This window comes from Merops nubicus, unplaced genomic scaffold, assembly GCF_000691845.1.
Source record: "Merops nubicus isolate BGI_N331 unplaced genomic scaffold, ASM69184v1 scaffold469, whole genome shotgun sequence".
NCBI classification, from domain to species: Eukaryota; Metazoa; Chordata; class Aves; order Coraciiformes; family Meropidae; genus Merops; species Merops nubicus.
In genome coordinates, this window is record NW_008628782.1 from 48,934 (window position 1) to 76,592 (window position 27,659).

The window sequence follows — 27,659 nt, forward strand, 5'->3', positions numbered from 1 at the left end:
AAATTATAGAGCAAGATGGTGTAATGCAAACTATGAGAAATCTCCTGAGTCTGAGAAGGAAGGTAGATTTGTATTAGATTTTGCTGAAGAATTCCCTGTTGTCCTGAAATTGGTAAAGTTCACTGTAAAAATGGCTCAACAAAAAGTCTGAACTCCTATTATCCTTAAAAAATATGTTATGGACCAAGACATTTAAGTCACAAATTCAGTATATTAAGAAAAATGTGAAGGTTTTGACCTTTCCAGAGAATAATTGATTTTAATTCCAAGGCATGGGAAGTCTCTATAGTATTAAATGACCCACAAAAGTATAATCTGTGCAGATAGTTACAAACTTCTTTGTAGCTGCCAGGTTCAGCATCCCCCTGGTCTGCACCAGCATTATATTTGCACGCTGGCACCTTGAGGGTCTCTTCATGTCACATAGATTTTGAGTTCTGACTTGGACAAGTTAGGACAGGGTAGTGTTGACAGAATGGTCAAGGCTGTTCTCATGAGCAACAGGACCTGGCTCAACTACACGTAAGTGTTTGCAGTGTTGAAACAGCCCTCTATAAGTGCTTTCAGGCTTTCATAACTCCTGGTTCAAAATATTTTTGGCATTTGTAAACATGGCTTATGGAGAAAAATGTTTTTGAGCACAGGAAGAATTTGGTTGAAGTCACTTCAGAAATATTCTGATCAGTCCAAGCAAACAATATTCAGCACTTGAGGATCGTGTTCATCCCATTTGGCTTTTTGGCATAGGTGCAGTTTGCCTCACGAGCAGTGACCTCAGCACACTGAGCCCCAGGTGAGGTCGAAGAAGTAAGGAAGGACACTCTGCAAGGTCCAGCACTGACTCGACAACAGAGGAGAGAGAAAGTGGTGGTGGTGAACTTACTGAGTGGCATGGACTATTTGATTTGATGTACCAAAGTGTGACATACTCATGCTGATCAGCCCTCCAACAGCCAAAGCCAACGGGCAGCCGTGCCACTTTGAGCAAGATCCTTTACAGATCTCTTTGGCTGAACCTGCTAAGCCTGAGCATGAGTAACTGGGTGGGATACTTTGGGAAAGGCCTCTGTGCTGGTGACGAGTTGGGCCCCACGTGGGGGGAAAATAACCTGTGCCAGGGTGGGAAAGGGCTCCTGGAGGCCTCTGTGTGCTCCAGGAGGATGGAGGATGGAAAGACAGGAGAGCAGGTAGGCTGTGGGGGACAACTGTAGGTGAATAAGGGTGCACCCCGTTTGCATGATTAGTGGGAGTGTTCCTGAGGTTTGTACTGCCTGGGAGAGGAGAAGAAAGCCAACATGAAAAGAGCAGCTGTTCAGCAGCCCTTGTGTCTGGAGAGGACCTCATGACTGTCCTTAGCTCCGCGGAAGCTTTCTTCTTCCAAGGTAGAGACTCTTTCCTTCTGAGACTGCTTTCATCCCTGCCCAGGAGACTGTGGGTGTCTGTGGGGCACCATAACCTCATTATCTTCTAGGGAAAAAAAACCCCAAACCTTCTAAAAATATTGTCTATGCCAGTATTGTCTCTGCCAGCATGACTGTGAATCATTGGTCAGAGCTATGGGGGAGAATTACAGCCTTGTCTCCCTGTTCTTCCCCATGGACAATCCCTAGTCCTATGACTAGGACTAATGTCTGTTTTAGAAACTACTTCAAAGTCTCCTCGGGGGCCAAAGCCTTTCTTATGATTAAAAATCAGCTTGTTTAGGTAAGATCTTAAGGAAGGGAAAGTGGCAATGCAAAATTTCAGACTCTGCAGAGGAGCTGCCAACGCAGAGGTCACACAGGGTTGTGGTTGCTCACACTGCATGCTGCACTGGGCTTCACGCAGTAGTACAGCCTGGGATTGCAGCACACAGAGGGAAGACATGGATCCACCCTGTAGCCCTGTGGTTTTTGCAAGTTTTTGTAAGTTTTCTGGCACTGGCTTCTGTTCCAAATCCTAAAGGAGCTCTGGTGGAAACCTGCCATCCCGGTTCAAAAAAAGGGGTAGGGCTTTATTCTCAATAGCACCATTGAACTACATGGAAAGTAACCAGCACCCACAATCAATTACCAGTAAGCACCTATAGACTGCTTGACATCTATGAAGAGCTCCATAAGTGCTCACTGGAACTCACTGCATAGGTAGGATATTCCCTTTTTTCTTTTTTTTCTCATATGATATGACACCAGTTGAAAATCTGTCTTCCTTCATTCCCAAGAAGAGATTATGGATTTTCCCTAACCCCCAGTGATTTTAGCCCTCTGTCTCACTAGCTGCTGGAGAGTGATGATATTAAATCACACCTCCCAAAAAGCCTTTATCCTTTGTGTAAATTAGCTGATAGCTTCCTCCTACTGATGCAAGTCAAAACAATGTTTTAGCTGGCAGAATTATGTGGAATTCTGCCTCATCTTTTTTTTTTTTTCCTTCCATCAGTGAACCAGTATTTCCCTAACAAGTCCCCAGATCTGGCAGTTCTCCAGGGTTTCCCTTTCTGGTAGGCAGCAATAAGGAAGGGAATCTCATCTTGCTGCCAACTCACCCACTTACAACATCCATTGGGGAGGGATCAGAAACCTTTTCCTTTGACTGCCTCATTGCAGAGAAGGCACTGGGAGTTCAACTGAAGGCTCTGCCTGTGAGCTATGGATCATCAAAACATGAATTACAGAGCAAATACAGCCCTTTGCTTTTCTTCCTCCCTTTCTGCCCTTCATTTAAGGGAATTTAAGTCCTAAATCCTAGTGACAGATAACCCATGAAAGGGAGATGTGTTTATCTCCCAGGCAGGTGCAGTCTGATTTTCCTCAGTCTACTGTGTTTGCTTCCAGGATGGAAATATGAGGGCAAGAGAGAATATTTCAGTGCCCATGATCGCTTGCTCCTGGCTCTGCCAGCCCGGATGCTGGTTGTGGTGGTGGGTTTTGCATAGCTGTGGGTTTGATACCCGTTTAGCTTGCCAGCTGCCAGCCTAAGCTGTGTAACTTGCAGCTCCACAGATGCCGTGCCAGCATCTGTTTCTCATCCTACAGCGTTTTAAATAATGTACATTTCCAGCTGTCTTCCCCTTCCTTCCCAATTTCAAAGCACAGTTTGTTGGGTTCGTGTGTTGCTCTGAGATGCATTTCCAGGCTACAGAGAACATATGCAAGGCAAAATTGCTGGGGGGGGCTGCAAGATTTGGCATGAACTGCCCGTGCCCTTCTCCTCCAGCCGGGTCGTGCGCCGAAGCAGAAGCAATGCTCAGCTGCGAGGAGTCCTGCGGCTGAGGGAATGTGGTAATTAAACAGCCCTCTCTGGAAGAGGTAAAATGGTAGAGGACCTCTGCAGATAACTTGGCAGCTCCCTAATACAGTATTCACAGCTTGAAGTCTCTCAGGAAAAAAACTGAGCAGCTTTTATAGAGGGGTTTTTAAAGCCCTGCTTGCCAGCAGGAAGGTCGCTGGAGGGGGCTGTGAAGCCCGTGGAAGCGGTCAGAGGAAAGAAGAAATTCCAGTGTTTGTTTGGGGTGAATTCCTGACCCTTGTCTTCAGCATTAAAGCCATCTGAACAAATCCATCCCTGGCATGCAGAAAGATAAGTTGCTTTTGCTGGATTCTTTCCTATATACAGTGTAGTAGTTTAATGTGAAGATGGCAGGAAACAATGCAAATTGAAAGCATAATTCATTTTGAATGGCACGATGTAAAACGTGATTTCTTTTGAGGAGCTAGAAGGCAGAGGGATCAGTGTTAAACATTTTAAGTGGGATCTTGAAACAATCCCTTAATGGAATTTTTTTCTCCCCTCCTCCTTTTATGACTGTAAAATCTGTTTCCTGGTAGTTATCTCTTTTTTATTTATTTTTTTAATGGACTTTAAAACCTAAATCAGAGCAATTTTGCTTATCAGGTTATAAAAATCTTCTATCTCCTGTCCCACAAAGTCAATAAGTGTTTGTTTCTTCAGCTCAGTAACAGGCCCCCATTCTGCTTTCTGAGTACATCATCTACCCCCTGAGTCAACGTCTCAAGGCACAACCTCTTCCTGCTGTGCTACAACTAAGCACTTCCTATAGTAGCCTTATAATTTCCCAAATTTCTCCTCCCCCTTCAGAGCCTGGGAAAGCAGATGGACCCTACAGGATGCTCTGGAGGTCACAAAGTCCAGGCTGTTAGAACTGAAGTGGGGAAGTGCATTCCAGAGGAGACAACCCTTCCACCAGGAGTGTCTGCAGCTCAGGCTGCTCTGCAGCCCACACCTCTGAGCTGATACTGAGCTCTTCAAGTGATTGCAAGTGACGTGGCCTGGGGCACGGAGGCAGCAGATGTCTGCTCTTTAGGTTGTTATGGCTTGGTGTTTTCTACTCGAGCTGGAACTCAACTGCTAGCTAATGACAGTCGTGTCACGGGGACCCTGTGCAGCATACATCTCAAACGGGGCACCTGGGGAGAAAAATCCATTGAAAAGCAACATGCTGCTCTCATCATTTGAAAGGGGAGATGGCATTTGGGAAGCCAGCAGGGACATGAATCACTACAGAGAGGTCTATATTCAAATATCAAGCCCACAGTTTATTATTCATAAGGAGAAAACCACACGGCAAATCCAACCCAGCCCTGAACCTGAGTGACAAAACAGCCCCCTTTGCTTTGGCCTCTCATAAATGCTGGCTTTTTCACTGTGTTGAAGTAAATCAGTTTTACTTCTCACCCCAGGCTTATAAGCTCTAGTTATGTCCCTGAATCGTGTTGGCTTGGCTTGGCACTCAGCTGCCCTAAAGCAGTGCTGTCCAGATGTGATGAACCTCCTGTCCTGTCCAAGCCCTGAATGAAATGGAGCTAGGAATGACGTGGGTCTCCCGTGGAAGTCCCTGGGGTCAGAGAGTCGTTGCTTACATTGCTCTTGCAGCTTCTGTCACTGAAGAAGGGGAAGGCCATGTGGTCAGAGTGCTGTGGTAAATACAGCTGACCAGCCTGAGGGAACTGCTGTGGACAAATAGTTGTCTGTGGCCTGGAGGAGGTTATCAGTCAACACAAGGAATGTGGCCTCTGGCTCATATTCAGACCTAGAATCAAACAGATCAGGGTTAAGGCATCTGAGAACAACAGAGCTATGGTCATGGTAAAAGGTCATGCTTTAATTCAAGGCAATGGCAAGTGCAAACAAAAGCTGTAATCTCTCCAGCAGCATGAGGCTGAGATGAGTGAAAAATGTGAATGCCACCATGAAAACACGTCATCAAAAGGCAAAACCAAATCAAGAACAACAAAACCAGCACAGCAGTCACTCTGGTTTTGTCCTGGTGGAAACTCTCGTGATCTCTTGACTGGTTAAACAGAAGCTGTTTGTCCAGGGCCTGTCCCAAGCAGTCCATGAATTACAGGTGCAATTGCAGGTGTTTTAATGCAGAGTGCATGGGAACAGCCTGAGAAGAGTGATGCTGGCTCATTAAGAAGTAGCAGGAGCAACTAATGTTCCTGAAGGTCTTCACCCAAGCTGAAGATGAACATGCTATGGTGTTTCATGGTGTTGTCCACTGCAGCTGGGATAGCTTGGTAGGCATGTTCTATCTCACAGTGTACATACACTGCCATTTCATGGGGGAGATGTTCTACTTAATTAGAGTGCTGATAAAGTATTCTTGCAAAGTAGATCATACTTGGACCTCCTGCTCTCTAATTTGCAGCAAGTGAAACTTATGCTGCTAATAATTGTAGAGAAAGGATATTTTAAGGATTCATTTTAGGCATTTCTTCTTATCAATGACCTACTGTAGCTCTTTGAAACCACTGCACTTACCCAGAACTCAGCTGCCAACTACTCACAGACACTGAGAATCGTGGGATCCAAAAGTGAAGCCAATGCCTTCACTATAGCTGGACTGATGTAGAGTTTTGCAGCTATGATGTGATACCAGGCACAAGAAATAAAAAGTGGTCTCTGTCTTAATTGTGGGCAGGAACAAGCTCAGAGCGTGTTAATCAGTGTTTCCATATCTTCCCATGATTTGAGGAACCCAAATATATTCCGACTGAAATGTGGAGACCTACATGGGAAATTTAAAGCTTTTCAAAGTTTTTGGGCCCCTCTGAGTGTAGGCTGAAAGCTGTGATCTATTTCAGAATATTTCAGTTATTTAATCAGAAAATGTTGTGGAGGCTGGAGTGAAGAATACAAGAAAATCTGATAAATTGAGAAAGATCACAGGTTAAAATGCCACACAAGAGTGCTGAATTCTGGAAAAAAAAAAAAGATAAGTAAACCATTTAAATTAGATGTTTTGTCTGACCGGGAGAACTCCACAGTATCACAGCTCCCAGTGAAATCAATGGACTTTGTATGAATTCTTGGAGTGTCTTGCAATGTTTGTGAAACTTTTCACAGTGATGGATGCAGAGGGGAATTACCTGAACAGAGAAGTGTGATTATTACAATACCTTCAGTGAGGCTGTACCCGGGATGAGAGATGCAAGCAGGTTATTCCATACCAGAGCCAGGTCTTGCCACCTTTACTGACCTAACCGGTCTTGATCAGTTAGAATAATCAAAATGAGTTTTCTTAATTGTGCTAGAAATTTTATGTCTTCCTTCTGTCCTATCTTTGGTGACTTGCTGCCTGTATTTGCACAGGCTGTTTTCGTTGAACAGTGCAGATTGATTCAGGGGAAATCAGGCACATCAGCCATACTCACATGTTGACTATGTGATTCAAAAGTGGTTTGGCCACTCCTTAAAAAAAAGGAAAAATTTCTCCTGGTCTTTGGCAGAGGATAAGGTGACAACCTTCCAACACCCTAATTTCCTTTCCTATGAAGTCTGGCATCAAAAAATGAGGAGGCTGTCGTCACATTATGAGTGAGTTCATTTCAGAGCACAATGGCACACACAAGGGAAGTGGGCCAACAGAACAGGGAGGAACAGAGGCCTTTTCCAGGCACATTTTTTTCCTGTGGGACATACCTGGGACCCTCCAAGGCAAAATATGCTTGCTTTCATCCACAACAAATGTTCTCCAAGTGCTATACCACATTTGGCAGTTGCAGCCAGGGTCAAATCAACACTTGATGTTGCCCAGGTCTATAAATTCTGGTGTGTGTAGTTTGTTGCGCAGGGGACTCTCCGATGAAATCTTTTCGTGAAGCTTGTGTCTGCTCTGCTTGGGCATTGCAGCCTAGGTAGCATTTCTTATTCAGAGTAGGATGTTAAATGTAGTGTCCTGGCCAAATTCCAGCCTGGGTGTTTATATTCTGCTCACTTAAATGGCACTGTTGTATCATTATATGAGAGCAAACTGTGGTGCTTGTCCTTTGCTAGTAATGAGTATGCCCCTAAGACCTGCTTTATGAGGAGGCACATCACCTCTCTTCTGAGGACCATGAAGTGATGATTCACACTAATAATGTTAGCGTGCACCAGACCAGACCTTGTGAATTATTTTTTCTTTTTTTTTTTTTTCTTCATAATCTCAAGGTTTATTTGCTTACTCTTGCAGTATCGTTGATTTTTCTACAGCATCAGTGTCCCTGAAATATCACATGATGTATCTCCAGCATGCTGTTGTACCACAGGTCCACATAATGGGTGAAGGATAAAGCCCAGATATTTTAAATCAGAGTGGTTTCTCAAATGTGTATTTCCAGAGGCTTGTTTAGTCTGTTTCTGTTGTGTAAAAACATGTGTTTTTAGGGATTGTCCTTCTTTACCCGAACAAATCTCTTTTGCTACATCAATAGTAGTGGTTGAACCTGAGAAAACTTGGAAGGTGTCTCCAGCAGGCGTCCAAAAGCAATGAAAATTTATTTGTATTCTCTAAACCTTTCCACTCACCAGGGCAGGACTGCCTTGTTTTTCTATGTTTATTCAGTGCTTAGCACCATGCTCCCCTCCATATGATCTTGGTCCTGTGCCATGATTAGGCATTAGCACAGTGAAATAATCTTTATTAGTAATAGTGTTACAAAGTAATAACAGGAAGAGTGAATGAAGAGGCAGGACTGTGCTTTCCCTGCTTTGCTCCTCTGGGAGATTTGTCAGGCAGCTCTCTATTCCAGCAAGGCAGTTCTGCAAGGATGGAGCAGCAATCTACTCAAGTCTTCTCTTTTTTAATGGTAGAAATTATTGAGCTGTAGAAGAGTGGCTTGAATGAGCCACGTCAGGCATACTGACCTAATGAAAGGCAGCAAGATTCTGGGTGTCACATAAGAGATGTGTGCCATGAGGTGGAGAAGCAGTTACAGATCTCATTCAAGGCCAAGTACATGGACGTGACATCTTATATTTCAGGTTTATTTTTACCTGGAACATAATTAATTCAAGAAGCTAGTTCCACAGGTTACGTTTTTAGATAGTCCTGGGCCCAGCAGAGAAAAGAAAAACTGATTTCCTCATAGCTGGGCTGCAGCAAACAGAACAAGAACAATAGCTTCTGAGGGGGGAGCTCAAGACTGGAGCCATCGTACATAATGTAATTGGAGGCTGGAGTTCACACGTGAAGAACATGTCTTTATATGTCTTCTGAAAACCACACCACAGAAATGCTGTGTTGTAACTTCCATCACATATAACTATTTCCCAAGGGTTGAGTGCACTCTGGTACTAGCAGAATGCAACACCATGGCTTTCATAACAAATTCATTGTGTGAACTAAACACACCCAACCAACCTCAAGTTGCCTCCGGACCCCTTGGCTGACAACCCAGAGCCAAATGTCTGTTTTTTCACATTGTTGTTCTACATTGTTGAACGTTGTTTTTTCTTAATGGGATGTCCCTATTAAGAGGGTCAAGGCAACGTTAAGGCTGATGATGTTGGTCATGCAACAGGCAGCAAAATTATCTTGCCCTGCAAGTGCTACTTCCTACATTTTCTTCTTGACTTCATGTCCACAGATGAGATCAGTGGAAAGGAAGATGGGGAGGGAATAGCATGGAGATTGCAAAACATGCTGGGAGAAATGTACTTTTCCATGCATGTCTTGCTTGCTGGACTGCAAATTCCTGTTTCCCTGATGACAGTATTATGTGCTGGGTTTTGCTGGTAGCTAGGCAGCTACCCAAAGCAACAAATCCAGGTGCCAATGAAACTTTCCATTGACTGAAGTGGGTTCAAGGGCAGCAGTAACAACTCACAATTCAGTCTCTTCTGAGGCCACAACGCGAGGTCCTATACAATGTTTTTAACTGCAAATTATTCCAAAATCTCTCTCAAAACATAATCTGTACTTCATGCTGCATATCTGTACCAGGAATTTAGAAGGCAAATGGGTTATTAGTACCTAATTTACATTTTATGCTTTATCCTTCCTGGCAAGTTAAAGCTGTGGTCAATGGTTCGGCCCCAAATGGCCTTTCATTACTCAGGCTGTCCAGACATTCATAACCTTATGAGCCCTTACCAAAGAGGCTCATATTTGTGCCAGAAGCATTGCAAGAAGAGAGCGCTCATGTGGAATATGCATAATGTGAGAACTAAATGGAATTCAAGGGAAGCAAGGTAATATTAATCCCTGATATGCAGATAGAGATGCTGAATTATTACAGATCATAAAATTATACAAGACTTTGCAAAAAATCTTATGAAATCTCTCTTATTTTTCCTCATATTCTGCTGTTTTATAAGTATCTATTTAGGCTGGAAAAAGTCTCTAGAAAAGAAGCTGCTTGTGGTTTGATTCCCCTATATACCTCAAAGATAGCATCCTCTCTGAATTTTTCAGTCCAGCCTTCTGAATTCAGTGAGACTACTCAGGTCAGGGTTCTAAAACATGAGCAGGCAGGACAGTACTGGCCCTGTAACACATAATAAATAATAAAGATGCTCCTCCAAAAGCCAGACCTGACTGAGGGATGCTGTTACTAGTGGGCTGGGTAGCACCATCCACTATTAAGAGTTTGCCAGAGTTATGTAGCCTGAACTGTTCCAATCTGGTTGCTTTCTGTACTTTAATTTTTCTCTTTCTCTCTCTCTCTCTTTTTTTTTTTTTTTCTTTTTTTTAAATCAAAAGGAACAGGCTAAAAGTGGGAGGCAGGACTGATCAGACAGACAAATAAACACCATCAGTCCACTGAGGGAATGATCACTGGTGAATTAACACAGCAGCTGTTCCCTTAAATATTCAGGCTAAGTGCAAGACAGTTTATTCCACTTTCAGGTGAGGGTGGTTACGTTGTGTATAGCTGAGGGAGTTCACAAAGGTTAACTGTATTTTGCTGCGACTCATCTACTCATCCTTTTAGTCAAAAAGGAGAGAGGCCATCTAGGGTGCAGTTCAGGGAAGGTTCCCATCTGGAGGATCTCTGAATGCTTTTCCCTCCAGTGAGAGGAACTAGCCACTTCAGGCTGAGATGCAAAGTCTTCACAGATGCCTCCCAAAGGATGTCCACTTGGAGAGCTGTTGCAGAGCTGGCAGTATGCAGTAAATTCATATCCCATTTGGACTGCTGCTTGCTGGTGTAGGAGGCAAAGTCCTGGAATCAGATGGATGGGGGATTTGGGACCCATTATCTAGAAAGATTGAGACTGAATGTAGAAGTGGAGGGAACTTGCTGGTCTTAGGGGAAGTAGAATGGAGCAGCAATGCTTCTAGGAAGACGGTGAGAAGTTACGGAGGGAAGGTGGAAAAAAAAAAAAGGTGGAATCATGGTCCAGAGAGACCCTGGAACTGGGGATGATCAGCAAACACAATTTACAGCTCCTTTCCTGTCTCCCAGCAGCACAAGTGGATACAGCAACATCCCTCTTTCAGCTCTTCTAGTATGGGTAGGAGTGTCAACATGGTGGAGTTTCTGTTTCACAGAAAACTTAGGACAGAGCTCTGGAAAAACTGTGATAAAAGGACATTCTTCAAGTTGCCAAGTTGAAAGTTCCCAGCCTCCTGTGTGAGCTCTTCCTAATGAGCAAGGGCTTCTCTATCGGTCCACAGTGGTGTTTTTTTGATTCAGTTACAAAAGCTTAAAAGTTTAGGAAATTAAACATGCAAAAATATGTGCTAAAATGATGAGGACGATTTTTAATTAAGGCTGCCTATGCAGCTTAAATTCAGATCTGTGTATATATCACATGCTTCATTTTCTTCCCCAGGAGCCCTAGTGCAGTCAGTTCAAAAGACTGAGTTAGTCTGAGGATGAAACTGGGTTGTCTAATAAAGGAAGATGGAACGACTGATTCATTTATTGCATGAGGTAAAAGGTGTGTGGTAAATTTATATGGGGGTTTGCAGCTTCAAAGGAATCTGTCTCATGGCCACAGCAATAGAATAGCACACTAGGGGACTGGACAGGGATAGGTCTTACGTGATGACAGGCAAGTCACTTAAAAATGGGTTTTTCACAGTTGGCCTCTTATTGTACGTTTTTCATTTTCTGAGTAGCTGCCTTGAGATTTTTGGGTCTCAGTACTAACATCTGCAACTGAAGCAAATGGAAGATTGTTTTGAACAGAGAGAATAGCATGTATAGTTAAATTCACAGAAAATCAAGTTGCACCAATCAGTGGACACTTTTTATCTTAATCTTCAGATATTTAAGTTCCCCATCTGTAAAACTGGACTAATAACATCCTCGTCGTCTCCCAGAGGTGGTGTGAAAATAGATCCATGAATTTGTGTGAAGTGTTCAAAGGCTACAGTGGAGAATGCCACAGAAAGGTCTGTGGGGAAATGAATCACTCTGTCTTCTTAGCAGGGCTGACTGGTGTGCCCTAAATAAAGTCTAGGGCCACACATTGAACCAGAGGAGAGAACGAAACACTGAATAGCTGCTCATTAAGTAAGCACTGTCCGTTCTGTGCGTTGAATGAGGTGAAGCTCCTGTGGGAAAACCAGTTTGCAGTGATGTAATTAAAGGCTGTACCAGAGGAATGGCATTCAGGCTGCACCAGCAACTTTAATGTAGGTTTTTCCTGGGTTTTGAGGCTTCATTTTGCAACCTCAGTCACGTTCCTTTAATAATTTGGGGTGTGTCAATGTAACACTGCAGCTGAATTCTTCCTTGTAGAATCTTATGTCTTATAAAAGCATTCTTCATTCAAAAGTGAGTGTGTTGCATACTTCCTGTTTGCTTCCCATGCTGCTACGGTTAATTGCTGCTTTCCTGCGGGTGGAATCAAGACTGTTGAAGTCCAATGGCCTCAACCATGGGCTGCTTATTCAATGTGGCGTGTAAGCAGCAGGGATTTCCTTGTCCCTGGCTAGAGACCTGCATACTTTACCTCTTCCATGCAAGTAGGATGAAATTAATCAGTGTTGGTTTTCTCAGCAAGCAATGAAATTTCAACCGCTGCAATGTCGGAGGAGGAAGACTCCTCAAAGGGGAGCAGGAGAAAAGGCATGAATGAGCAGTTCCTGCCAAGACACGAACAGTACACTTGAGTGTGTCTGAAATGTTGGGCGCAGAGAGTAAATAAGCCCCATGACAGGTCTAGCCTAAATACCCGGCACTTCCATGGCAGGTAGCCCATACTTTCACCAACCTTGGCATCACGACGAGGATAATATTTTTGCAAGGATGAACTGCACTTGAACAATGTCTCTAATGTTTCAGTGTCGTTGCAAGCATGCTTTCCTTTCAGATCAGCCATGTGGCTCTTCTTTTCCATCCCTTTTCCTTTCATAGAAGTACATTTTATGTGTCTGCTGAAGAGGAAATCCCTGTCTTCTGTGCAATTCCCGGGCTCACTTGAGGACTCAGGAGACAGTGCAGCTCAGTCCTGGCAGTGTAGGTGTTAACCCTTAGCTGATGGTTCTCTTCCATCCTTGCTCTCTGTACTTAGCATTCCCATACCTCACTCTCTATGAGAATCTACATATCTCTGAGGGTATAATTTCACACCACAGTCTTGACTTTCATATTTTGTGAACTCCTCCCAGCAACAGTTGGTCTCACTAGTGAAACAACAGTAGCACTCTAGCTATACACATGGACCACAGAGTATTACTGGTGAACCAACAGCTTGCTTTAAACATCCAAGCACCAAAAAGCCATATACAGCATCTACCCTATTCATTCTGGAGGTCAGCATGAAGGCACAAGCACAAGAGGCTACTCTTTTGGGTGGCAGAATTGAAAGAGCAGCCAGTATCTAAGTGGCTGCCCCATAAGTGATCCTTTTCCACAGGAAAAGGGTCCTAAGAGTACTTTATCTCTGAGCATCACTTCACATTTATGGACACGGAGCTGATGCTTCACACAGAAAGAAGGTAGTGCCACCCAGCTGATAACAGATGGTGTGAGCTGTTGCAGAATCCCCACAGGTGGAAATAAGCCTGTGCTTATTTCTAGCCTGCTCCACCCCACCTCCCTATATGATCTTGATGAGAATAACTTGGGAACAGGTTTCTCAGAGGACTGATGACATCTAGTTGTGGTGCTGCTCTTGCCACACCAGTGCTATTCATTGCCATGTTTCAGTCTGGTATAGAAGTTTAGGAGATAACTGGATTAGATTTCAGTGTGCTGGGTTTTTTTGAATACTTTGTTTATTTTACCAAGCAGTGTGTGCAGACATTCTGTTGATACATTTGAGTGAAGCAATGTCTGAGTGGATCAGCACTTTGCTGGAAGGGTGCTGGAGAATACTTCACAAGCGTGGTAGGATTTCAGTTATTCATGTATTTCTTCACATCTAACGTGGTGCAAAAGGATGTTGAAGTATCATCTTTCAAGTGAGAAGTAAAATGTCTAAATATGTTTTCAGCATCTAAATACCATAGCACTAATCACAAGGTAAGCAACCCTAGTTGAAGTTCTTGTTAATTTTGGCTTCCTTCCACTGAAATTCTTTCAGTAGCTTTGGAGGTGATAGTCTGGAGTTCTTGTTTTGCAGATCTGAACACCATTATTTTGTGTTGCTGAATATTTGTGGTTGTAGGTTGAAACTTAGGAAACAAAATGTTATAGGGAAAAAAGCACTTTCTATGGGTAAGGCATTATTCATAGCACAGTGTGAAACTAAACCAAGAAATGGCAGAAAAAGTGAAAAGAGAGAAACTGAAAAAAAACCCAAATATTAAAATAACCTTGAAGATTACAAAAGCTCTCGCTTAGTTTCTCTGTGAAAACCCAGTTTTCATCAGAATAAAGAAGAAGATCTCTCTAAAATTGCAAGGTTTTTTGTAGACCTGAGTAAGGCCGTTCATGGTTCTTGTGTTTGGACACCAACTGCCACGCTCTCTACATCCATCTCTGTAATTTCATACAAAGAGGTCCTTCGTACTGCAGATTTCTGTCAAGAAAGAGAAAAAAAAACACCTTCCTGTTGGCAGTCCCCCTCATGCACAAGTTCCTTTTAGTGTATTTGGTATTTCTAAGTGACTTCAAAATCTCTCCTCCACTATTCCTATCAATTTTTCTCACTTCCACTCAGAGAGGGCTGTCACTCAGCAGGCAGTCAAATCAGCCTGTGAATATAAACCAAGGCAAAGTCAGTGCCTGTATTACTGCAAGCAGACCACTTGTACCTGGGCAAAAGACCCAGGTGAGTGGTAATGCAGCAGTGTTGGCAGTGGTCACTGATACCCCTTGAAACTGTTGAGGATCAGTTATTTTTTTCAGTGTGCTGTCTCTTCGATTATTTAGGTTGGAAGTTGAGCTTATTGAGTTTGCAATTTTTTTTTTTTTTTTTTTTTAAGATTTGGATTGACAAACGCTTAGCAAAATAACTTTCCAGTGTAAAATTGTCAAGTTTTGTTGTACTTGAAGTTTGAGGTTTGCAAAACACCAGGAGAAAAATCAAAAGGGGAAAAAAAAAAAAGTAACTTTAGCAATGAAGTAACAACTAAGAGCATCTAATATTTTATTAGAGCAGTCAGTAATAAAATGGCTGAGATGTGTAGGACTTGGTGGCTATGGGAGGGCATGCAGAGTTAGTCATCCCCATGAATAGTTTTATTATGTGCCTGTCAGCAATGTATGCTGCTTCAATATGTGTTCACAGGGGGACTGTGCTGGTGGCTCTCTGCATTCTGCCATTTTACTGACCTGGTAAAAGTTTAGTCTTGACAGCTGCTTCAGTTTCTATCCAGGCTAGTTTAGAAGTCAAAGAGTAGTTTTGCAGAAGTCTTTTCATCTTAAGAAAGCGATTTGCAAGATGTGTCCTTTAGTTTCCTGGAATCGAGATGTTTATTTTGTGCTATGTACAACAGCAACAGTTCTGTAGATTTCATAACCTTAAACATTCAAATTACAACTTTTACTGAAATTTTCTTTCAGCATGTATTACTCAGAATGTCACCAGGCAGGAGTCTAAACAACAGCACTAGACAGAAAATAAGTTTGGTATTTCAGTTCAAATCTTTAAGACTGGTCATAAAAGTCCCAAATTAAAAAATCTCTGTAGTTATCTTCTTTGAGGAGGAATCACCCAGTTCTGTCATCCCAATCCAAATCAGAGCGAAATGAAAACAACCAAGTGTTTGTTCCCTGAATTTCCCAGGGTACTTCTGAGATGAGCTTTCATAGTTCTTGGAGGGATTTTTTCCATTTCTCTAGCCCTGCTGCAGAGACATTGTTGAAAGTTGTCTAAGAAGACAAAGACAAACTCCTTTTCTAGTCAGGGTGGCAGTCACAGTTATGGTGCGGGCAGCCCTTCCCCTGGGGCTGCAGAACAAGCACCACATCCAAGTGCTGGGAAATTTTGTTGATGATGCATCTTCTGTGGTCAACGTGAAGTAGTTTGGAAGTCCACCATGCCCTGAATAGCTTTGTGACCACCTATGAAGCAACAGTTCAAACACTGCTCCATCAAAAGCATTGATCCAGGGGTGTGTCCTTCTCAAGTGTAATTTAGGGAACTGGTCACCAGCTAGTCATTTGAAGTTTTTAACTGGAAGTGTAACTTACCTGTCCATCTGTCTGTCTATCACTCAGTCAGTCTGTCTCCCTGCTCATTTTTGCTTTTTGTTCCCTTTCTATGCACTGATAGCCGAATGCAAAAGAAAGGATGTGTTTAAGAGCACCTTACCTATTAATTGCAGTTAAAAAAAGATTTTTAAATATTCTATTGCTCATTCACAGTCCAGATTTCCTGGCAATTCATCGTGGTGCATGCATTTCCACTGTCATGCTGATGTTGTCTGTGGTGCTGACAGACTGGGTGTTTTATTCATGTAAATTGTGCTTGCAAGATGTGGGAAAATTAAGCTCAGTCAAAGACCCACCAGAGTTGATGGGAATCTTTCCATCCATTTCAGCAGCCTTAAAGATTACCTTCATTATCTGTAACAATTATTTGTTGTCTTGCCCTGCACCCTGTATTTCCCACAGTATATATTTTTGCTTCTATGATTTCAAGAGGCTCAAACATTAATGTCCAGCTCCATCTCCTCCAGCTAAACCTCCTCTTGACCCTGCAGTATCCACAGTCTGCTTTTGAACTTGGGGTTTGATCAATGACCTACGTGGAAAGGCTGCAGCTGCTTGAACAAGTAACTTGCAGAAGATACCCAGAAGTGTTGGAGGGGGCTGGAATAACTCAGAAGAGTAACTCAGATTTTGTGAGGGTGAGATTTTGTCCTCCAGTGGTGGAAAGCCTAGTCTCAGGGCAGAGCATTCGCCTGTTGCCATCTGACTCTGCTCTTGGCACAAGGCTGGGTGACTGAATGTTTCCCATGAGGCAGCTAAGGGTGCCTCCCCAGGCTCTGAACCCCACTCGTGTTCTTCTGTGTGGTGACTCTATAGAGCTCACAGGATCTAATTTGATCCTCCTGCTGCTGCTACAAAAAGAGTGGGTGGGTTGTTATCCATCCTGCCAAAATCTTTGTCCAAAATCAACAAAGCCACATACACGTTATGGTTCAAGTACTCGTGCAAACATATTTATGCAACTGTTTGTGGGATTTGACTTGCAAATAAAATTCCCTGAGCACAGCTTCAGTACAACTCCTTTCAAAAAACAAATGAGAAGATCCGTGTATATCACTGAAGAGTAACTGTGAATTTCTTACAATATTCTCCAAACATTTTTTCCGTATTTGTCCAACTCTAAGGTCTGGACTGTTTCCATCTTCAGTGTAATGCTGCTGGGATGTGTGGAGTTTATCCCTGCAGCCAAAGACCATGAAAAGAGTGGAAGTAAGGAAAGTTGTGCAAACCAAACACTGTCTGCATCTGAATAATTACATTAGATGTTCGATGATCAGGAGATTAAAATTTGTTTGTTTTAAGAAAGACAGCTGACAAGCAGAGAGAATGAAAGTTGGCAGGACTTAAAACCAGTTTGGGGTAATTCCGTTGTCTCAAGTAAGCTTGATTGCATTTGTATTTTTAATTAATTAAATTTGGATGGCCAGTGCCTCTGTAAAAGCATAGATGGAGGTCTCCAAGTTTTTTATTCACAGTCCCAAATTCAAAGGGGAAAAAAATCAACCAAGGCCAAAAAATGTGTTCTTCCCCAGGGCTTCGTATGTAAGGTCTAGAGCTTTCTACAGCGATGAAGTGCTGGTTTTACCTGCAGACCTGCAGCTGCTGTTTAAAATAAGGAACCTATCATGTCATTATCCTGTCATAAGTTGTAACAATTTCCATGTTTTATTAAAAATAAAGAGAGCAGATGAAATATTTATTGTTAGAGGCAGTGTGCGCTTGCCACCAGCGAGAGAACTTGATCACAGCCTTTGGCTTCAGAGTTTCTGTCCTGCACCTGCACAGCCTTGGCTCTGCCAAGATAAACACTCTCCAAGACAGGGGCTAGGTCGTCGTTTTTAATCTCTGTGAAGTGCCAGGTGAAGTTATGGAGCAGTATAGTGGTTAATGTATAAAAAGACTCTGCTGTGCTCTCCGACTGAATTTCTGCCCCGGGAGTTTGCCTTGCAACTCAATAGCAAGGAGCCACAGGGCTATCCAGTAGCACTCTGGGCTCACACACTTGAATATACTTATTCTGGCCATGCTGCTTTGAGGTAGGGCAGTGCTATTAGCCCCACATATAAATACAGCACTTCACTGAGGGCTGCAGGATGTAGAATATTAGTTGTACTGGTAACTGAATTCCTGCAGGAGCCTAGATGCTTATATTAGGCTTTTATAACGTGACTTACGGCCACAGTTCCTGGGAATTTTTGAATGAACAGAAATTAGGTATTTTTATTCCTGTCTTGTAGTCTTGAACCATCTGGTTTGCCTCACTTTTTAAATGCATTGCTGGAGATGGGGCAGATGGAGAATCCTCAGCAGCTCTACAGAAGTTGTCCAAATTAAAAAAAAATCCAACCACCAAATACCACCCAACCCCCCCCTCCCCCCCGAAAACAAAACAAAACAAAACAACAAACCCAACAAACACAGGGGAAAAAAACTAACAAACAAACAAAACAAAACAAAACACAACAAACCACACAACCAAACAGACAAAAAAGACAAGAAACTTCCCTTCTGTTGCTTCCTCCTATTCTTGCACCATTCCCAAGTAGTGACCATGAGAAGTGCATTCCTCACTACCTTATTGTGCATGTGATTGGCCAGATTCTGGAGTTTAAACAGAAATTTACATGTTTCTTCATCATAAATGGGCCCATATTTTCAGTTTCTCAAATAAATAAACCTGATATGTTTTTTGCTGCAAGTATAGGGGTTCCCAGCAGAGGTTATGGAGTTCTGACTGTCTGTGACATCTCCACTACTGAAGGCCATTGAAAAATCAGAAGGTAATAAGTGGGAGTGCAGAAGTGTTAGCATGGCCAATCTCAGGCTCTTGCTTTTGAACACAAGGATTATCTTTTGTATTGAAGCCTATTTATTAGAGATGGAAAAGCATCTTTTGTAGAATGCAGGAGCTAATGTTCCAGCTTTCCAGATTATTCTAAAATACAAGAGCAACACAGACACTGTTAATAATGCAATCAAAGCAATTTAAATCCTTTTAAGGCATCCACAAAGGATCCTTTGATAAGAAGCAACTTTCATCAGCCTCAAAGATGAGGCAGTTTAGTATGGACTGTTTATTAAGTTTCTGTGTAGACAGTGGTAATTCCAGTTTCGGCTGGAGAAGAGCAGCAGTAAATTCTAAGACATTATTATAAGCACTAGGGTTAGACTTGCTGGTTTTAAATGGAAAATATGTTTATATTAATATAGCTCTAAATGGGGTTATTAAGTGTTTAAGATGCAATTTTTTTTCCCATTAGTACCCTGACTGGACAGAAAACAAGTCTGTAAACTTTAAAGGCTTTGTCGTCTTTTATTTTGATAAAAAGAAGGAAATTGCTACAAGTGCACACTGTACAATGGGGCTGTGAAAGTCTGTTTAGTTCAGTCATGCTGCATATTTTTAAATCTTGCTTTTATTTCCTGCTTTTGTCCTCCTTTTCATTGTGTGCCCCTGTAAAAGAGCTTACATGTAGAAAGCAGAGATGGGCAAAAAACCCAGAAGTGGTTTTAGGTTTGGACTGGGGTGGTTAGGATCTCTTTTAGTAGCATCCCTCCCCAGATTTGATGACAGATTCTGGGGCACCTCTAGCTGAAGTTTCCATCCATCCCAGGGCTGGTGGGAATTGCTTTGACAAGCCTGAGCCCCTTGGGAAAAACAAAGTTTTACTTTTGGTGTGCCAGCAGTCTTATGAACTTAACTGCTAGCCCCTTCTTACTCCAGTGCTGCTCCTGATTGTCCAGCTCGAGCACAGGAACTGAGGGTTCCCTTGGGTTTGAATGCTTTCTTCTATGAGTTCAGTGTGGTTTTTGTTATTCTGGGCTAAAGCAAGCTAGAGGAAGAGAGCAGCAGACAAATAATAGACTTGGAACAATGTCTGTTTGAAAGATTCTGTTTTACCTTAAAGGAAAAAAAAAATTGGTAAGGGATGATGAATTTTCCCCTTGGGTCAGCAAGCATAAGCAGGGAAAGAACAATTATTTCTTCCTACATCCACTTTGGGTTTTCCAGGAGTTAAGGAGGGTTTTTTGGTTTGGATTTTTGTTTGTTTTTTGTTCGGGGGCTGGGGGGAGATTTTCACGCAGCAAAATTACATTGCACTTGGATCCTCCTTACAGGCTGATTTACTGCCAAGAAGAGCAGAGACCCATATGCCAAATTCAAATTTTCCTATGCAGCAGCATGGTGCATCTCTTCTTGGCAATTCTCCATGCATTTCTTTGAAATATCTTCTCTTGGAATTCCAGTATGTTGGAAAATAAAATGCTACTTAATAGATAGTATGTAAGTGCAATCATTGGCCACACCAGTAATTACCCAAATGTCAGAAAGATGTTCCTGCCTTTTGTAGACTTGAAAAGTGAGATTTAAACTGAGCTCATCCCTCCCCACAAAGATCTACAGATAGAATCTTCACCAGGTGATTGCAGGTGTTGGTTTAGGAGCCCTTCAAACAAGGACTTCTTCCCAGAAACAGAAGTGTAACTTCCCATAGCTGTCACACCTGACGTTTAGACTGAATGAAACAGTATCAGAAAACACTGATCTTGAGCCAAGGGTTATCACCCAGTTTTGTACCTCACCACTAATCAATCAAAGCCCACAGATGTATGGCAAATGTGAAAGAGGAGAGGAGACCTGATCTCTCTGCAGATCACCGTTTCTCTCCCAAATTGCCAAGGTGATATTTTGAGCCAGCAAAAAAAACTGTAGGTATTTCTATGGGAAATTAAGATGAAAAAAATTCACAAGACACAAGGAGGTTTTGTCTGATTAAAATATTAGATATTTTTCCTTTTACTTGAAAGTCAGGGATTTTATCAGCAGCAGCTTGCTTTATTACCTAGTTTTGTGTTTTTCATTTCGTCAATGGCATGTTTTCATCAGTATGAAATGTTATTAATAGGAGAGTTTTTCCTAGGGGTGTGCTTAGGTCTTTTTCAGAACCTTCCCAGAGTACCTGTTGAGGAACACATTTGGCATGGACTTGGAATGGTGCAGGTGTAACTATTTTGATATGTTCTTTGTGCTGGGTGCTCTGTAAGTAGTATTTCAGTACATAAGCTGCAAAATAAAGGGGGAAATGAGTCAGTAGAATTTAGAATGAATATTATTTACCTTTATTTACCTTATGAATGTTTATGATGGCATTTTATGTAACACCTTTTCTATATTAATGTGTCATTACTCAGCCATGAAGATAAAGTGCCCACTTGGATTTGCACATTATTTGCTGGTGATATTTTCTAATGCAGAGTTTGGCACCAGTAAGAAGTGACTGCTTTCCTAAGGCTTTGACCCACCCAGCTTTTCACCCTGGCTTTGGGTGACTTTGCAGGTGTTAAATGGGGTTGTGCTGAAGCAGGAGGGTCTGCCTACCAAAGATACCGCTCTCAGAGCTGTTTTAGTTACACTTCATCATCATAAGCATATGGTTTCACTTCCAAGTGTTTAACATTTCCATTTCCTCAGGAAATCATTCTTTCTGTTTTTTAAACTCTCGAAACTGGATGGCTGTTTTTGCTGGCAGGCGGAGCGGGAGTGACACGAGGATTAGCCCCAGCCCAGGGGAGCCAGCCCCTGGCACGGTACCTGCCGGGCTCCCCAGCCCCTCCTGCAGCAGCTCGTCAGCACGGCTCGGGGGGCTTCAGCCAGGTTCCTGGGGTGCAGCACCCTGTTAAAGCACTTCTGCCTTCCTTCCTGGAATCAAACTACCTGCTCCTTTTTAATTCTTCAGCTGAGAGAGGTGGTTTTGTTTCTTAGTCTGCTCCAGGGCACATGTATCCCAAGAATTAGATGAGAGCAGGCTCCTTTAGCTGCCTTAGCCAGGCCACTGGCAAGATCAGGGCCTAAGAAAATATTTTGTGTCACCTACAAGGAATGAAAGCAGTTGCATCATGTATTTATTGTCTGTATTGCTATATCCAGCACTAAACCAAACATGACCAAGGCGCAGTGGCTCCAGGGAACTGCTCTGGCTCTTGTGTTTTCAGAAATTATTTCTGGTATTTCCTTTTTCCTCATTACAAATGGGTCACCTTTCTCACGTGTTGGCCAAAGAACTCTATGCTCATGTCTTCTTTATGTTTCATTTATCCATAAATGTCATAATGTTTAGCTGCTTGTTTTCTTTTCAGAGAATCATAGAATCATTAAGGTTGGCAAAGACCTCTAAGATCAAGTCCAACCATCACTCAAATCTACCATGACCATTAAACTACGTCCCAAAGTGCCACGTCTACATGTTTTTTTGAACATCTCCAGGGATGGTGATTCCACCACCTCCCTGGGCAGCCTGGTCCAACACCTCACCACTCTGTCAGGAAAGAAATTCTTCCCAATATCCGATCGAAACCTCCCCTGGCACAACTTGAGTCCATTTCCTCCCATCCTATTGCTAGTAACCTGGGAGAAGAGACCAACACCCAGCTCACTCCAACCTCCTTTCAGGGAGCTGTAGAGAGCAGCAATGTCTCCCATGAGCCTTCTTTTGTCCAGACTAAACAATCCCAGTTCTCTCAGCAGTTCCTCATAAGCCATATTCCTCAAACCCTTCACCAGCTTCGTTGTGCTTCTCTGGACCTGCTCCAGCACCTCAGTGTCCATCTTATCCTGTAGTGCCCCAAACTGGACACAGTACTCAAGCTGTTTTTTGCTGCTATGCTATAAAGTACAGCTACTGGACGTGCAGTTTGCACGCATATTTAGCTGATATCACTGGCCCTTTTGTTAGAAGAGCATCTTCTGCTACAGTGAGTGTCACCCTGTCATAACAGCTTTGATAAACTGACTGCATTTTGTACAACAAGTGTTGTCACTGTGCATCAAATAGCATTGTACAAGAGAAAATATAGGGCAATCTAGATGAATAATGTATTTCTTCCTTTGTGTTTTGTTGTTACAAATTCAGACAGTCACATTTGTTGCAGTGCTGGTTTAAGATGTGGAAGCTTGCTGTGGGTTTGGGCTTCTGGAGGAGTTGAGTCCTGCCATCAGGCAGGCTGCGAGGGCCTGATACCAGGGTGTATATTTTATTCATCCCCCCAAGAAGAGTTAGTCAAGGTAGCAGAAAACAGCACCAGACAGATGTAGTTCAACCCCTAGACCTCCCAGGAGAGCTCCCCTGAGCTGCTCAGCCTCTGGCATCCTGCCAGCCTCTAGGACTCTGTGAGATGTTGTTTTGATCCGTTCAGGCTCTTTCCTCACTCCTTTGCTTGCCTTAGAGCCGTGCGTGTCTGCACAGCCCTTCAGCAGTTACCTCCTCCCAATAAAAGCTACTTGGTCAAGCACCACAAGCTTGTACCACTCACAAGGACACCCCCAAGGCTGCCCAGCACCCAAGCGAGCCCGCTGGCTTTCTGGCCATGCATGTGACGTAGTGTTCCACGTTGGAGGCTCCAGCTTGTGGAAACAAACCAGTGCCATGGGCTTGCTGCTGATAGCTAGATAGACTGGAGGTCAAGTTAAGATCTACGCAGTGATTTCAATCCATTTTCATTTGCTAGAGGGTATGAAAGCGTTGCAATCTTCTGGGTAGATTGAGTGATAAAAGTGGACAGGCAATGACAGCCACAAAATGGTGCTGGTACGTTATTCTAGACTCCTTCAGAAAAGTGGACAAGAGCAGGACCATACTGAATTAAAAGCATTCTACTTCAGGAACTGGCCCCTGAAGTACCTACAGGATGGGTGCTCAGAGATGTGGCTTGGGGCTAGCTGGACTGTGCTTTTAATTTGTTTAAACAAATTATAACAAGAGGCAGCCTTGAGTGCTTGTGCCCACCTGCCAGCCAGCCACAGGCCAGCGAGTCCAACATCTCATGAAGCATTTTCTGTTCAGGAGGGATGTCCTGGTTTTGCAGAACATGGTCCCCTGGGTGTGACCTGTGAGGAGAGAACCCTTTGGCTGGGTGCCTCCATGGCAAAGGTGAGCTCCATCAAAGCCATGTGCCTGCAGATGTTCTCTTTGGAGTGGATGGAGCTAATGGGTGCAGGGAGCCAAGGCAAAGGGGGAATAAAAGACATTGCAGGAGCAACTCCAGCCCTGAGAGAAAAGTAACCAAGGCACTGACAACTTGTGTGGGTTTCATATGTCTGTTTGCAGTGCTATGTTATGTGTTTAGAAGCTGGTTGTTTCCATAATAACAGCAAGTGCCATATGGCAGCGAGGAGGGTGGTGAGAGGAACGCTCAAGGAAACACAGTATGCTGTTTGACATGTGTGTGCTTCTAGAGGAATAACATGTCTCAAGCAAGTACTGCTGCTCCAAACAGGCTGGGGAGTTGCTGCTCTTACCAGAAAAACATCGAGAGCCCTCAGTATTTGTATTGGTGCTGTGCCAGTTAATGATGCCTGCCCTTCTCCTGTGTTTTCCTGCAGATGGTCCCTGTGATGGGTAAAGGACCTTCTTGCTTTCCTAGGAGTGATGGTTCTGGATGCACCAGGGTGTGGGAATGGCATTGAAATGTGGTGTTTAAGGGGAAATACAGTTCTGTAAAGGAGTGCTGTGTGAAATGGAAAGCAGCTAGGTGCCATATGCTCCATCCATTTGTTAATGCTCAGCAAGTAAATAGAAACTTTGAAACCTAACGTAGTTTGCAATAATTGTTTAGTAGAGAGTAGGATTTCCAGAAATGAGGGGCAGTTTATTGCATATCTAGGAAGCATCCAGGAAGGTCTCCACAAATTCCAGCTTTTCCTGCCCTTTAATGTATGACTCACATTTCAAGGACTTGTAATTTGCTCCCCACATTCCCACAGACACCACCAGTCTGAGCGGTACCTTTGCAGAGTGCATGTGCTCCCACCACAGAAAAATGTGAAATTATTTTTTTTCATAATAGCTGAATGGCTTTTGTGGGATTTTTACCAACATCAGCTCTATAAAATTGAGCCTCTCTTACTTGAGTCTTAAAGCCATTCATTATATTTGTATTTGGATACCTGAAACCTGGTGGCGGGGAGACAGCAGCAGTTCTGATTTGGGGTCTGCGCTCACCTGCAATGCTTTAAACTCCTAAACAACCCAAAAGGCAAAGCTCTTCTCATTTTCATGCTTCTCTTCTTCTCTTCATTGCCTCTAGAGAGAGATTACTGCAGCATATGTGAAAAGCAGCCCATCGGAAGGCTCCTCTTTCGGCAGTTCTGTGAAACTCGACCCGAGCTCGAGTGCTGCATTAGGTTCCTTGACTCAGTGGTAAGTCAATTCTTGTGATATTTTGGGGTGCTTTGCATCTCTTTCCTAATAGAGGAGACTCCCCTGACTCCAAGAAGTCACTGTTTGAGTGTTGGAGCGCCTCTCCTATGAAGAAAGGCTGACAGACTTGGGGCTGTTCAGCCTGTAGAAGAGAATGCTCCAGGGAGACCTTGTTGCAGCCTTTCTGTACTTGAAAAGCACCTATGCAAAAGATGAGAACAGGCTTTTTAGCAGGGCCTGTTGCAGCAAGACAAGGGCTGATGGCTTTAAACTAGAAGAGGGGAAATTTTGATTAGCTATAAGAAGGTTGGAGGTCCCGTCCCACCCAAACCAGTCTGTGATTTTATGATTGTGTGATTTTGTGTCTAAGGCACGTGGGCAAGCAGCAGACAGGGCTGACCCCGTTAGCATCCCAGCTTCACTGGCTGTAGCAGAGCGGTGCTGCACACTGGGTTGGGACCAGCCCTGGGGAGTGTGAGCCAGCAGAGCAGGACGAGGACAGACACCCCACCACAGAGCTGGCACACCCTCCCTGCGTGTCAGCGCCCAAGCAGCTGAGCTGCCTGAGTCATGGGGGTGAAGCCTGCAGTGCTGGGAGCTACTGGGAGGAAAGGGAAGATGATGAATGGGCTGACAAGAGAGGATGAGGAGTATGATGATACTAATATCTGTTTCTTACCAAGCCTTTTCATTGGTAGACTTCAGGGTGGTGTACAAAGAACATCCTAATTGTTACCCTGTTTTTTTAAATAGGAAAACAAAGGCACAAGTTATAAAAGTGACTTGGTTGAGATCACCAAGGCACAAATCTGCTCCATTTTCCACCCCAGTGAGCTATCAGTTAACCCAAGCACTGAGCAACACCCCCCAGCCCTGGGGGGACTAAATGCTCTTTCCCAGTCTGGCAGCACTTGGCCATGTGTAGTGCCAGTGGCAGAAACTACTCAGAGCAGAAAAGCCTCGCAGTGGTTTTCTTGCTGGGAGCCTGTGGAAGGGTGGTTGTTGTTAAGCCAAAAGGCTCAATCGTACCAGAGAGGAGGATGAACTTGTCACTGCTGAATGTGAGTGTCCACAGGGCTTCTCTCTCTGCCTAACACTGACAGTCAAAAGCAAAGTGATGCATTACACCAAGATGGAGTTTATTTTTTATTTGCACCATGGTGGAGCTATTCTGAAGTACAGGGAGATGTGAGGATTGCACTGAAGCTGTAAAAGTAAGTCTGGGAGAGGACGCACAGTCATTTAAAGTTTCTGTTAGTACTACAGTATCCAGAGGAAATCTACAGCATTACAGAAGGTGCTGGATAAAGTCCTTTTCGAATCAGTTTTAGCTGATCACAACTTCTGCCTGATACTTCCAGCATGTCCTGATTTTCCCCAGTGAAAGGATTAGCCATGGAGGTGTGTGAAACTGCTACCTCTGACACGCTCTGTGCAGCTCTGCTCCAGGCTCATGGGCAGGAGGACATTTCAGGCACTCTGGATGTGTTTGTCCCACACCAAGCTGGCATTGTCTAGTGAGACATCTGCCACCAAAGAAACACCACATTCTGGGGGGAGGCACCCCCGCAGAAGAGCCACATAAGGTGTGATGACAGCAGCTCCAAGGAGATGAGTGATGGCCATCCCTCTAGGAATCCTTTGGGAGACAGCCACAAAAGACTGCTTCCAAGTGGTTTTAATTTCAGACAGAAAGGACAGAGCCATCCTCCGTTTGGAGAGGGTTAGTGATGCTCCCTTCTTTTCTCACACCTCCCCACAGGAGCAGGCATCTCGTTCTGGTTCCAGCAGTGCCCAGGGACTGCAGAGAACAAGCCCACGTTGTGCAAGCCTTGTGCATGCCTGGCAGCAGGCACTCAGGGTGTACCAGTAACGCTGACATCAGTAATCACATCTGGGCAGAAGAGAACATCCCTGTCCCCCGGTGCGTGTCCCCAGTGCCACCGGCCCCAGAGCAGCTCGGGATGACCTTCGCTGCCCCAAGCCTCTCCCAGCCTCTCCCAGCAGCACCAGCTGCCTGGCCCCCCTCTGGCAGTGGGAATTGAGGGCACTGTGTCATTCCATTCTCCCGAGGCTCTGTGGAGTGGTGCCAAGCACTGGAGCTCCGTGTCCTCTCAGCATCCACGCAGAGCAGGCGGCACTGGTCCTCCGACAGCTTGTGGTGGGACTGGCGTTGTCTTCAGGCTCCCTCTCTGAGCAATCCTGGGCTGATACCACAAATCCTTTTGTGGGGATGTGCTTTGCACCCACCCTCAGGTTGCTTTTGTAGACTGGAGCTGCCCTGCGTACATTCACTGGGCCAGCAGTCTGCTCCCAGTTAGGCTCAGACTGGCAGTGCATGGATTTGATGAACTAAATGTCTGGCTGTGGGGAGGTCTGAAGATTTACTCTTTCTCATATTTAAATGCTAATTAACAGCAGTCTGCTTTGTTTATTGATTTCAAATTCTCTACAAGCTTGCTCCCAGCCCATGAAAATCCCTGTATTAGGCAATATTAAGGTCGAGCAATACAGCCCATAGCCATTAAATTGGCTGATTGCTACTGAAATTCACCCAGCAGGGTCACGCTGCATTGAGTGAGTAGTGGGATTCAGGCCAAGTCCTATGCTGGGCAAAAACGTCCTATAATGAGACCAGAAG

The 27,659-nt window shown here is 43.8% G+C and overlaps 1 protein-coding gene across 1 annotated transcript in view; it reads left to right on the top strand.

The window, feature by feature from the left end:
* The window catches only part of LOC103779123 (G protein-coupled receptor kinase 5), a gene marked incomplete at its 5' end in the record, with an annotated part of 70,888 nt that overhangs the window by 9,336 nt on the left and 33,893 nt on the right, over nt 1-27,659 (top strand). The window contains one exon of the mRNA XM_008946741.1: nt 24,906-25,018. Within this exon, the coding sequence (XP_008944989.1) occupies nt 24,906-25,018 (113 nt within the window). The remainder of the gene's footprint in view (nt 1-24,905; nt 25,019-27,659) is intronic.